At 32.9% G+C, this 12,962-nt stretch overlaps 1 protein-coding gene across 11 annotated transcripts in view; it reads left to right on the top strand.

The window, feature by feature from the left end:
- The window catches only part of LOC121406995 (WD repeat-containing protein 97-like), a 90,194-nt gene that overhangs the window by 70,881 nt on the left and 6,351 nt on the right, over window positions 1–12,962 (top strand). For 9 of the 11 annotated variants that reach the window (XM_041597870.1, XM_041597874.1, XM_041597877.1 and 6 more), the window contains 4 exons: window positions 1,167–1,202; window positions 2,121–2,144; window positions 2,855–2,890; window positions 11,265–11,276. The exons of 1 other annotated variant lie outside the window; for it this stretch is intronic. In XM_041597870.1, the coding sequence (XP_041453804.1) occupies window positions 1,167–1,202; window positions 2,121–2,144; window positions 2,855–2,890; window positions 11,265–11,276 (108 nt within the window). Of the gene's footprint in view, window positions 1–1,166; window positions 1,203–2,120; window positions 2,145–2,854; window positions 3,098–11,264; window positions 11,277–12,962 lie in introns of those variants that run through there. One more of the 11 variants, XM_041597880.1, reaches the window with a different exon arrangement.

Raw genomic sequence — 12,962 nt, 5'->3', positions numbered from 1 at the left:
AACAATATTATGGCAAAAAGTTACAAATAAATATTAAAACTCATGAGCATATATGATGATTTTAATAAATCCAAATTAAGGATGCATTTGAAGCTCTAATTGATGTTTGCGTCTGCTAGAAAAAGTGCTGCCATCATTATCCCCAATTTAACCTCTTCAATAACGCAGTGTTAAATGTTTGTCTTATCTTTGAACCAAATTTTAGCAAACACCATTTATAAAATACCACATTTTGTGTTGATCTTCCTCCCTAACATCGCGTATATGCGGTTGCGCATTGTGCACTGCGTATTTCATGACTATGCGTGGTGTTACCAGTTGGGCCACATGTTTTCATGCTAACATGATTTTATAATACCAATCTTGTTAGCTTGTTTTTGTGCTTACATGGTTTTCAGAATACTGCCCCTGGTGACTCCTCACACTTTTCCATTGCTATTGATACCAGATGGAACTACAACTCTGCTGCACTGCTGCTGCAACAGCTACTATCTACCTGTCCATCAATCTATCTGTCTACATGTATCCCCCCCCCTTTGCCTGCCTATCTACATTATCCATTGTCATATCACCACCAATTATGAAATTGATCTATAATCTTTTCCATTTGTCTTTTTTATTTTTAATATTATTTAAAACCATAATTTGTTACATCCATTCACTTCATGACTGCCATTCTTGTTTCCTTCACTACCATCACAATCATCAATTCTAATTATGTCCATTATTATTCTCACCACTGATCATCCTCAATAAGTTGATGTTAAGTAAAAATTATCTTGTCCATATATGACTCCATGATTCAAATTTGACATGTATCATTTTAGAATTCATATTACAGATAGGAGATTAGATAGATTATGAAAAAATGAAATTTCAAAAACATACAGACAAAAAAATAAAAGGTCAAACACTTTACAATGTATTCAGTTAAAAGTAAAATCATAAATGTTGTTCATATGTTTAGTGTTTGATTTCGATGTGATTTTGTGCTTTTTTATGAGTTTATTTGAGTGAATTAAAGCCATTGCAGAGATTCTACATCATTTTTGAATTTGAAGAAGTTCTTGAACCAGGAATCTCTTTTCTCCTGGACAGGAGAAGTATTGTGTTTAGATTTTCTCACGTTTTGATGATTTTTCGTTGCATGGTTTTGACACACATAGTGAGGGTGGTTCATCATCAGACTTCAAAGCTGCCAGGTATGAGAGATTGCTCCTTTGAAATAAAAAGAAATCAATAATTGAAAATAAATTATGAATTCTTTGAAAAGAGTCTCAATTTCTTAGTTTCCTTGTATATCCTTTCACTTGAAAATATTTGAACAAAGTTTGAACAAAAAAGTTCTATGGTGTTTAGATTGTAGATTGTATATGACTCATCATTGTAATTTCATTTCAGTTTAATATAATGAAAAAGAAAACTTTTGGGTTGTGTGTTTTTTTTTTTAAGTCTTATCAGCAACTTTGATAGCAACCAAATATTGGTGTTCTACAAAATCTGGGAATAGATTGCATTGAATTGGAGGGTAACAAGTGAAAGAAACATTAGATGCAAATATGTTAAGAGTTTGTATAAAACAGTTGGTTTCTACAAGCAGGTGATACTCCAGAATATGAATTGTTGGAAACTCTAAGGTAAATTCATTTGAGGCTTATAATGTGTGATTTCCTTTTAGTTTGTGGAAGTAAATACCTCTGTTCTTATTGTATGTTTACTTGACTTATTAAGTAAACAAGATATTATTTTTTTGTAAAGGTTTTGGTATACTAATAATGAAAATCCCACATATGTTAAAAGTGAGGTTGAAACTATTTCAGGTTTGGGGGCACAGTTAAAATTGTATTAATTATGCAAATTCTTGAACTTCAACTCGGTACTTTAGGCTTGAATTTAATTGGCATGAATGTTTATTCCAATCAAAATTCATACAGAAACATAATTGAAATTATAAATTCCCAAAGGTCAAGTTAATGAAGGTGAGATTAGTCAAACTTGAATTTTATTTTGCTATTAGTTTGGATAATAAAATGGATTACTATTGCTTGCTTATAACAATTTAGATACAAATTAAAATTTTACTGTTGTGTGTTTTTATTTTTAATGCATTCATTTAATAGAGAATGGTGGGAGGAGATGAAGAGGTATTTTTGTTATCTTTTTTTCCTTTGTTGTTAAATGAGTTTTATTTAGGATTTATTCATCAAATCATTATTATATTAAATGAAGCTTGAAGTGAAGAATTGTTATAATGAAAATGGCATTAAAGGATGTGTTCATAACCATCATGTGTAACTTATGAATATGATAATTCAAAGATGATTCATTTTTATTAAGAAATAGAGCTGTTCTGTGTTTTAGCTGTACTTCCATTTGATGTAAAGAATGAAATGGACAACATTATTAGGAATCATTCAAGTTTGTCTTCAATACTTGCTGCATTTGTGTGCTATTTTACTCTTGTTTTCTTAATCATTTGAAAGATTCAATTCAAATTTATTTCCACATCTGATTAAAAAGACAAGTACATATTCATATGCAAATAGACAATAAAAAATATTAAAATGAAACATATTCAGTTCGAAATCATGTGGTGGGAATTGACAAAGGCCTATCAGGTTTATTCTTTAGGGTAATAACATTACCTAAAATGTTTCTTGAATACATAATATGTTCTAAATATAAAACAAAACAATAGAAAAAGAAATAGATGAATTAAGTTTGTATTATACCACTTTGTTATAAACAAGAAATTGAGGATTTTATGAACTGTAAGTTTTGCAATATTATCTTGTTTGGAAAACACTTATTAATAGTGAAAGATTTCCTTTTTTTCATTGTGCACTCATGAAAGATCAAAGAATAAGAAAAAGAAGCAGAAGGAAGAGAGGTATTGTTTGCTGTGCTAATATTCCTCTGAGTTTAATCAAGGAGTGTGTTGGTAACTCCTTGGTTTAATACAGAATCACTATTGTGGTAAATTTGGTCACAGATCAGTAAAGTGAATATCAATTGACATGGCCTCACTTCATTTTGATTATAGAAATACAACTAAGGGTGTGTTTATGCTTCCATTTGCGAGGACAGAATCAGCGATTTCAAACGTCGATTCAAAACGCCGATCGTAAACGTGGTTCTGGGAGTGCTGTTTATGCTTAACTTTTCAGAGCAAATCTGATCTCCAGCTGGCTTCGCATCGTAAAGCGAGGTCAAATTGGGCGCGCATTTTTTCGAAAGTTTTTTTCCGATTGTTGTTATTACGTGGAGATAACATGAGCAATACGACTGTATTTGCCCGCGGATTTTCATCTCACTGGAAGCATGTACCAAAATGATGTCATTTAAACACGTTTACGATCGTGGTTCTGTTTATACTTCCCCAGAAAGCCTGATTCTGGTCAAACGACGTTTACAAACGCACCTTTTTATGAGTTTATGATCGGCGTTTTGAAACAGCGTTTAAATGAAAGTAAGCATGGACGCAATCGTGTTTTGGACTAATCACGTTTGGAAACACTGATTCTGGCTGAAAAGTCGAAGCATAAACACGGCCTGACATGCACCTCTTTATGACAGGCATGTATTATCACTATAGCCTGTGCTGGACATTGCTTTACATTTAATATTATGTGTTGTATAATTTACGCACTCGCATACATGTATGTGCAATAGAATATGCAGTACAGCAACATATTGAATAGCAAGTTTTGTCTAAGAGCCTATGGGATAAATGTCAGATTTCGCTGCTCTGTGAATACTGCACAGGCAAATTATACAGACCAAAATATGCTAATGCTATAAAAACCTGAGATTGTACTTCTTGACAGAAAACAGTCTACCATGTTGTTTTGCAAACTCTGTTATTGAGTGCTCTTGTTTCATCCAAAATTGAATCAGAGTGAATACAATATTTTTCCCTCCATGATATTCAGCATCCAACATTTGAAAGCCAGTTCAAAAGAATTACCATTCTGATTGAAAAATGTTTATTCAACATTCTGAAAATAAAATGGAAGTGTTTGAGGTGACTCACATCAAACCTCTCTTTTTAATGTGGATCTCAATCTTTAGTCATTGAAGAATTATGCAAATTGGTCAAAATAAAATTGGGAAGAAAGATTGTTTTCACAATTTTGAAATGAGACTACAGTGTTAGATTAAAACTAGAATGAGAGTGTATTTGCAAGGCATATTCAATCTGTTAGATTATAATGTAAGATAACAGGGCAAGTGTACCCAAGTAAAGAATTAATTTGAATAAGAAGAGAAAAAAAACATACTAGCTCAATGCTGAAAATGTCATCGTTCTTTCTCTTTGTATTCAAATCTACTTGTTTTGGGGGTGAATTTGACCTTTAACCTTTGATATATATGTATCTTGTTTCTTTACTTGAATATATTTTGCACCTTTCTAACTTGTACACTCCTTTGCTGTTTTGTTTTGTTTTCTGCATAATCAATCTGAGTGATGTATACTCACTCCATCTTTCCTTTGGTTTTGATCGACCCTGTCATAATACTTTGTAGTGTTATATTTCTGCTTGAATATTCCAGGACACTAATAGCAGAATGCCTGCAAACAGAATGAATTCAGTTTTTTCCCAAAATGATATAAGCCATTACACTTTATTGAATGACCGGATGAAAGCCGGACTGCACCAGCCCAAGTTTGCTCAATCTTGTGATTTTAGTCTGATCTGCCCTCTTCGTGATTAATCTTCGAGAAACCCCGTCTCCACCATCGCAAGAAATGCGATTCCTGCTTGAGCGAGGCACCAATGCATTTTTGTCTGATATGATTTATTCCATTCATCATAAAAAACAAATACAAGGCACATACAAAGTTTACATAAATTACATAAGAAAATTTCAAATATCACAATAATAAAATCTGGAAAACAGTTGAATAAAAAGAAAAGAGTGTACATAATTTATAAATGAATGAGGAGGCAACTAGAAAGGGAAAGCCTTATTAGCGTTGCCACCTTAACAAAATCTGGAAAATGAATATATATATGATATTGTAAAATGCAAAATGTAATAAGTACTGAATACCAGATATAAACATTGAACATAAAAGGGGAAAACACAAATTATAACACAATGACAATATACACTAATAATATATAAACGATTTAAAAAAAAAAAAAAAAACCTGATCATACATTATTTGAATATTTACTGATAAGTTGGGTTTTATATCTCCTTTTAAAAACATTTAACGATGGGCTAGATTATGGTCTGACGTTGTGAATAAATAATCCTGAGTGCGTCTGCACCTGTGAATAAGCGGGATAATTTGTAAAATAGCGCGGTATTTTGCAAATAATCCCAAGTTGACTTGGGATTGCAATCTTTGAGATGAATGCTATGAACTAGCACAATAATTGCGTCTCCATTACAAATAATCTCTAGATTGTTCAGATCGGGATAATTTGCTGAATCAGAAATAGAGCACTAATTTGAAAACTCGGGCTGGTGCAGACGGCCCAATATTGACTGTAAACCTGAATAATACTTTTTTTAATTGCTGAGATGACCATGATATGCTAGTCATCCCATTTAAAGAATAATAGTGTTCACTTATAATAGCAATGGGTCGAATGACAGGTTATTAGTTTAAAGCGGACAATGTATATAATAGAAGCTTCCCCACTTGTAAATTATGTCACCTGTTCTATGGACTGGTTTCTTTATTAGAATTGAATGTCACAGACTGGTATACCAGACAAGCTTATGTACATCTTTTTTGACAAAAATAAGAATTTAATGGGAATGAAACCTTTGGAACAAATAGGCTTGTGTAGAAACAGAAAAATCTAAGAATAGGAATAAAGAAAGTTTGAGAAAACTCGGACAAATAATGAGAAAGTTATGAGCATTTGAATATTGCAATCACTAATGCTATGGAGATCCTCACATTGGCAATGCGACAAGGATGTGTGATGTCACTGATGAACAACTTTCCCTTTTGTGGACTATAAAATACCCTCAAAATGTCTCTTTTTGCTTTTTCTTACGATAATACAAACTCTTTATCCATTATGTATTAAAAAATATGTATTACATGCCCTCATGTAGAAAGAACACATGATCTATGGATAGATGTGATAAAAGAGGCAATTCAAGTGAAATATATACTAAAGTAATGGGGAGAGTTGTTCATCAGTGACATCACACATCTTTGTTGCATTGCCAATTTGCTATCTCCATAGCAATAGTGATCGCAATATTCAAATGCTCATAACTTTCTCATTATTTGTCCGATTTTTCTCAAACTTTTGTTGATCTGTTTCTTTGATTTTTCTGTTTTCACACAAGCTATCTTGTTCCAATGGTTTCATTCTCCTTTAATGACTACCTATCCAATTATAAAGAAGGGTCATTTGGGAAAAGTTGTCCGAGAGGTAATTAATCAGTTTTCATCCAAAAACAATGTATCACATGTACGACAGTCCAAACCCATTTCAGAGAAAATCGACTGACTTCAAAGTTTTCTATAATTTCCATATTTTTGTCCCCAACCTTTCAAGATTTCATTGCCAGAAAAATACATGGTAGGAAAGACCAAAACAATTTCTTGACATTGATATCTATTTTTAAAAAAACCAAAGAATAAGAGAAAATATCGCAAAAGAGCAACAATTTGTAAATTTGGATTGAGCAGTTTAGATTTTCCCTGTATAAAAGATCATAGGGAATACGCTGCAACATTTGCAATGCGCACGATCAGCAAAATCTAAGTTATGTGCATAATCAATCTATGCATGAACCACTGAGGAATAAATATTCATGTTTATTTATTCTGTTGTGCAATTATGAGGAAGATTGCATCTATCAGAATTCACATTCAGATCTAGATTTGATCTTGTATTTCATTTTGCACAATGATGTCAGTATTATAGAGGAGTTTCAGCTTGTGTAGTTTTATTGCCAGAGAATTCAGTTCTACTGTCCATCAGTTGATCTCTCTTCCATTTGATCTCTCTTTTTTTGAGTGTGTGTTTTTACTCTACAAATTTTAGCAGCTTCTCCATAATTATGTGGTGTGATGTAGATTTATCTAAAATGCCATTTTCAACGTACAAAAAAACATTTTATTTGTGCAGTATATGTATCATTATCATTTCATACCCCCTCCTATGAGAAAAAATATTTAATCCAATGTTCCATTAGAAAATTGGATTATGGGGAAGCTCGCAGATGACGTCACAAAGTAAAAACTTTAAAACAAAATTTATAACTGTCTTATTCTTTGACAGATTTTCATCAAACCTTCGCTGATTTTTTTTCCTCTATTTTTCTTCTTAAAAATTAACCTATTGTCAAGGGGAAACTGTCCCTTTACTGGTTGAAAATCCCTGAGATATTGAAGCATGCAGGTGTATAGAGACTAAATACACAATCAATCCTCTGATTAGTAGACTTGTTAACTGCAAAAAAAGGGTGAATGCTGCATTTTTTAGTACAAATGTCCCACTTGGCACAAATGTTCCTTGAGTCAAAAGAAAAAGATTCATCCAAAGAGACACGCTGTATCTATGCAAAGAAGAAAGTAATTTGCATAAATTTGCATGTTATGTCGATATAGTGAAAACAAGTATAATAAGAACATATATTTAACTAGAACTGCCCTAAAAGTGGAAATAAAGACTTAGGGTAAGAAAGGGAAGAAAATTGTTATAAAATGATTGGGATATCCTTGTTTATTATTACTTAATTTACATAAATTATGCAAATTATAATTTAAAACAGTATTTTTTCATGAATCCTGAACTGTTTTATTTTTTTTATTTAAGCCTATGCCCACAGGAGCCCTCCGAATTTACCCCATCCCCTCTCCGTATTTCGACACGTGTTTTAAAGCCACCGGCAAGGCAAATTCCATTTTTTTTTGGTCTCACCTGCGAAGCAAAGTGAGACTATAGGGGCCGCTTTTCCGACGGCGGCGTCAATATCAAATCTTAACCTGAGGTTAAGTTTTTGAAATGACGTCATAACTTAGAAAGTATATGGACCTAGTTAATAAAACTTGGCCATAAGGTTAATCAAGTATTACTGAACATCCTATTAGAGTTTCATGTCACATGACCAAGGTCAAAGGTCATTTAGGGTCAATGAACTTAGACCATGTTGGAGGAATCAACATCGAAATCTTAACCGGAGGTTAAGTTTTTGAAATGTCATCGTAACTTAGAAAATATATGGACCTAGTTCATGAAACTTGGACATAAGGTTAATCAAGTATCACTGAACATCCTGCATGAGTTTCATGTCACATGACCAAGGTCAAAGGTCATTTAGGGTCAATGAACTTTGGCCGAATTGGGGATATCTGTTGAATTCCCATCATAACTTTGAAAGTTTATGGATCTGATTCATGAAACTTGGACATAATAGTAATCAAGCATCACTGAAAATTTTGTGCAAGTTTCAGGTGTCATGATGAAGGTCAAAGGTCATTTAGGGTCAATGAACTTTGGCCGAATCGGGGGTATCTGTTGAATTACCATCATAACTTTGAAAGTTTATTGGTCTAGTTCATTAAACTTGGACATAAGAGTAATCAAGTATCACTGAACATCCTGTGCGCGCATTTCAGGTCACATGACCAAGGTCAAAGGTCAATGAACTTTGGCCGAATTGGGTGTATCTGTTGAATTACCATCATAACTTTGAAAGTTTATGGATCTGATTCATGAAACTTGTACATAAGAGTAATCAAGTATCACTGAACATCCTGTTCGAGTTTCAGGTCACATGATCAAGGTCAAAGGTCATGTAAGGTCAATGAACTTTGGCCATGTTGGGGTTTTTTGTTGAATAACCATCATATCTCTGTAAGTTTATTGGTCTAGTTCATAAAAAGTGGACATAAGAGTAACCATGTATCACTGAACATCTTGTGCGAGTTAGAGTAGTATTCAAAGTCAGCACTGCTGCTATGTTGAACCGCGTGATGCAGGTGAGACGGCCAGAGGCATTCCACTTGTTTTATAATAAAGCAACTTTTATATCTATATTTCATATTTGATATTGAGTAGTAGATGATGAACCTCTTCCACATCATTATTATTATTGTTGTTATTATCTTTGTTGTTGTTGTTACTGCTCTAGCACAGTAAATGCTATAACCCAACAGGAGCATGCCTAGAATACCCTTTCTTCTTTTTGTTTTTGTCTCACCTGCATAGCAGAGTGAGACTATAGGCGCCGCTTTTCCGACGGCGGCGGCGGCGTCAACATCAAATCTTAACCTGAGGTTAAGTTTTTGAAATGACATCATAACTTAGAAAGTATGTGGACCTAGCTCATGAAACTTAGCCATAAGGTTAATCAAGTATTACTGAACATCCTATTAGAGTTTCATGTCACATGACTAAGGTCAAAGGTCATTTGGGGTCAATGAACTTAGACCATGTTGGAGGAATCAACATCCAAATTTTAACCTGAGGTTAAGTTTTTGAAATGTCATCATAACTTAGAAAATATATGGACCTAGTTCATGAAACTTGGACATAAGGTTAATCAAGTATCACTTAACATCCTGCATGAGTTTTATGTCACAAGACAAAGGTCATTTAGGGTCAATGAACTTTGGCCAAATTGGGGGTATCTGTTGAATTCCCATCATAACTTTGAAAGTTTATGGATCTGATTCATGGAAACTTAGACATAATAGTAATCAAGCATCACTGAATATTTTGTGCAAGTTTCAGGTGTCATGATTAAGGTCAAAGGTCATTTAGGGTCAATGAACTTTGGCCGAATTGGGGGTATCTGTTGAATTACCATCATAACTTTGAAAGTTTATTGGTCTAGTTCGTTAAACTTGGACATTAGAGTAATCAAGTATCACTGAACATCCTGTGCGCATTTCAGGTCACATGACCAAGGTCAAAGGTCAATAAACTTTGGCCGAATTGGGTGTATCTGTTGAATTACCATCATAACTTTGAAAGTTTATGGATCTGATTCATGAAACTTGGACATAAGAGTAATCAAGTATCACTGAACATCCTGTTCGAGTTTCAGGTCACATGATCAAGGTCAAAGGTCATGTAAGGTCAATGAACTTTGGCCATGTTGGGTTTTTTTGTTGAATAACCATCATATCTCTGTAAGTTTATTGGTCTAGTTCATAAAAATTAGACATAAGAGTAACCATGTATCACTGAACATCTTGTGCGAGTTAGAGTAGTTTTCAAAGTCAGCACTGCTGCTATATTGAACCGCGTGATGCAGGTGAGACGGCCAGAGGCATTCCACTTGTATGTATTCAAAATAGTTTATTGTCATTAGAACTCTTGAAAGATTACTTTTGTTTGTATTGATATCTTGGAATAGATTGAGGAGTAAATACTCTAATAGTGACATGTAGAAGAGCTGTGGTACATTGAAGAACAGCCACAAGTAATTGCTGATGTGGTTTACAGTACACCATGTGGAGTGTTATAGAAACAGTGGATAGAAGAGAAGTGGATAGGCGAGAAAGTGGAGATTTGAGAGTAGAGTATTCTTTCTTGAAAATAGTCCTAAAGAGGACTGTAAACCAGAAGGAATGTTGAGTGAGAACAGCTTGAGTAGTAGAGCTGATGAGGAGATGCTGGCTTGAGTCGAGCGAGTGGAGATGATGAGTAGTAGAGAGACTCGACGTTTCGGACAGGTTGACTGTCCGTCTTCATGTAGAATGATGGCATTGTGTATTAATTGCTGTTATTTATAAAACAGTTCTGGATTCATGAAAAAATACTCTGTTTTAATTCATAATTTGCATAATTTATGTAAATTAGGTAATAATAAACAAGGATATCCCAATCATTTTATGACAATTTTCTTCCCTTTCTTACCCTAAGTCTTTATTTCCAATTTTAGGACAGTTCTGGTTAAATATATGTTCTTAAATACTTGTTTTCACTATATCGACATAATATGCAAATTTATTTAAAGTACTTGCTTATTTGCTTAGATACAGAGTGTCTCTTTGGACAAATCTTTTCTTTTCACTCAAGGAACATTTGTGCCAAGTGGGACATTTGTACTAAAAAATGCAGCGTTCAACCTCTTAACAAGTCTACTAGATTGTTAAACCTTCTGACATACTGTTAACTTTGTTTATCACGACTTTGGTACACAGCACCAGTATTTGATTTATTTGCAGTGATTTACTTTTCTGCACAGAATGGCACTTGCACAAGATGGATTTTATTTTTTTATGTACAATCTGTAAACTTTTTTATCATTGAAATTTGCTATCATTAAAGGACAAGGAAAAGGTACTTACTATAAAATTCTACTTTTACATTATTGCTTAGAGTTATGTCATTATATGTTATAATCAATTGAGACCAACAGAAAAAAAACACATTTATGCATATATATGTGGTTTTTGTTTTTTTATTATACAGTGTACAGTACCTTATATTGCTTAAAGTATATATCATTCCAATCCATAATTTAACTAAGGTTATTAGTTTTAAATGAAGATAATATGTTTTCTCTAACACAGAACAGTATGTGAATACATGTACAACGTTAAAAAAATGAACTTATTAATGTATTCCAGATGAGTTTACATTATTAAACCTGGAAGTTATTTTCTACTACTTGTATCCAGATCAGGGAATAATTACAATATATGATTTGCACTTTAGCATTTTTGGTTTCAAAAGAAAAGTTTTCAACAAAGTTTTGTACATTCTTAAGTAAAAATCTGCAATTATTGGCTTTTTTGTGTAGTAGTCTATCAAAAAACATAAAGGAACATATTGCAAAATTGTTCCCTGCAGATAGTCATAGAAAATTTGTTCAATTATTTTAGAAATTGTGAATATTTGTAATTACATTATATTTTGACAATGTTGTTGTTTTAAAGACTTTGAGTAACTCTGTTGAGATTTGGTAAAATCTGAGCTATGGTACCCTACATGCTATCAGTGCATACAATCATTTTTCAAGAGGAGAACCTGAAAAATTTGTTTCATAAGCATAAATTTTATGTTATGCAATAAGTTTTTTCCATTGCCTACAGTGTTAATTTAATGGTCCATATAGAGTTATGGATGCTCATAACTGTAGTTACGTGTATCATTATCACATTGCTCAATACAGCAAACAATTTATAGCTAAAAATCAGAATCCTGTGTAACGGTTTACAATAATGATTGCATCATGTGCATCAAGAGAAAGAATTTTTTCATATTCTGATTGAGGTTTCCATTATAGGAATATGCACCACATACTTATTGAAATAGTTTCTCATATTGCCAGGCATTTACTGTGTGACACATTCATCTGATATATTGTCTGATTTGGTTTAATTGGCAATTTTGACACAATTTTTTTCTAAATCAAAAACATTATTCAAATTCAGACATATATATGTGCTTCATTGCAGTTATTTGTGATGAGCTACATCATAATAAAAAAATATATATTTGAATAGTGTTTCCAGTACTTTGTTTTTTCCTAATTATGTTGAACTTACTGATAAGTTGATTTGCCACTTTTGACTATTTTTAAATCTTTATTGGAAGAAAATTAAAAATAAATTCTATAAAAAAATTATCTTACAGAAGTTAAAAGCAATAGATTACTGAAGTGTGACGTTTTCAATGTGGATTTTTGTCTCACCTGCATAGCAGAGTGACACTATAGGCGCCGCTTTTCCGACGGCGGCGGCGTCAACATCAAATCTTATCCTAAGGTTAAGTTTTTGAAATGACATCATAACTTAGAAAGTATAAGGACCTAGTTCATGAAACTTGGCCATTAGGTTAATCAAGTATTACTGAACATCCTATTAGAGTTTCATGTCACATGACCAAGTTCAAAGGTCATTTAGGGTCACTGAACTTAGACCATGTTGGGGAATCAACATCAAAATCTTATCCTGAAGTTTTAGAAATGTCGTCATAACTTAAAAAATATATGGACCTAGTTCATTAAACTTGGACATAAGG

The sequence above is a fragment of the Lytechinus variegatus genome, chromosome 2 (genome assembly GCF_018143015.1).
Source record: "Lytechinus variegatus isolate NC3 chromosome 2, Lvar_3.0, whole genome shotgun sequence".
NCBI lineage: Eukaryota > Metazoa > Echinodermata > Echinoidea > Temnopleuroida > Toxopneustidae > Lytechinus > Lytechinus variegatus.
This window is presented reverse-complemented; position numbering and strand designations above follow the sequence as displayed.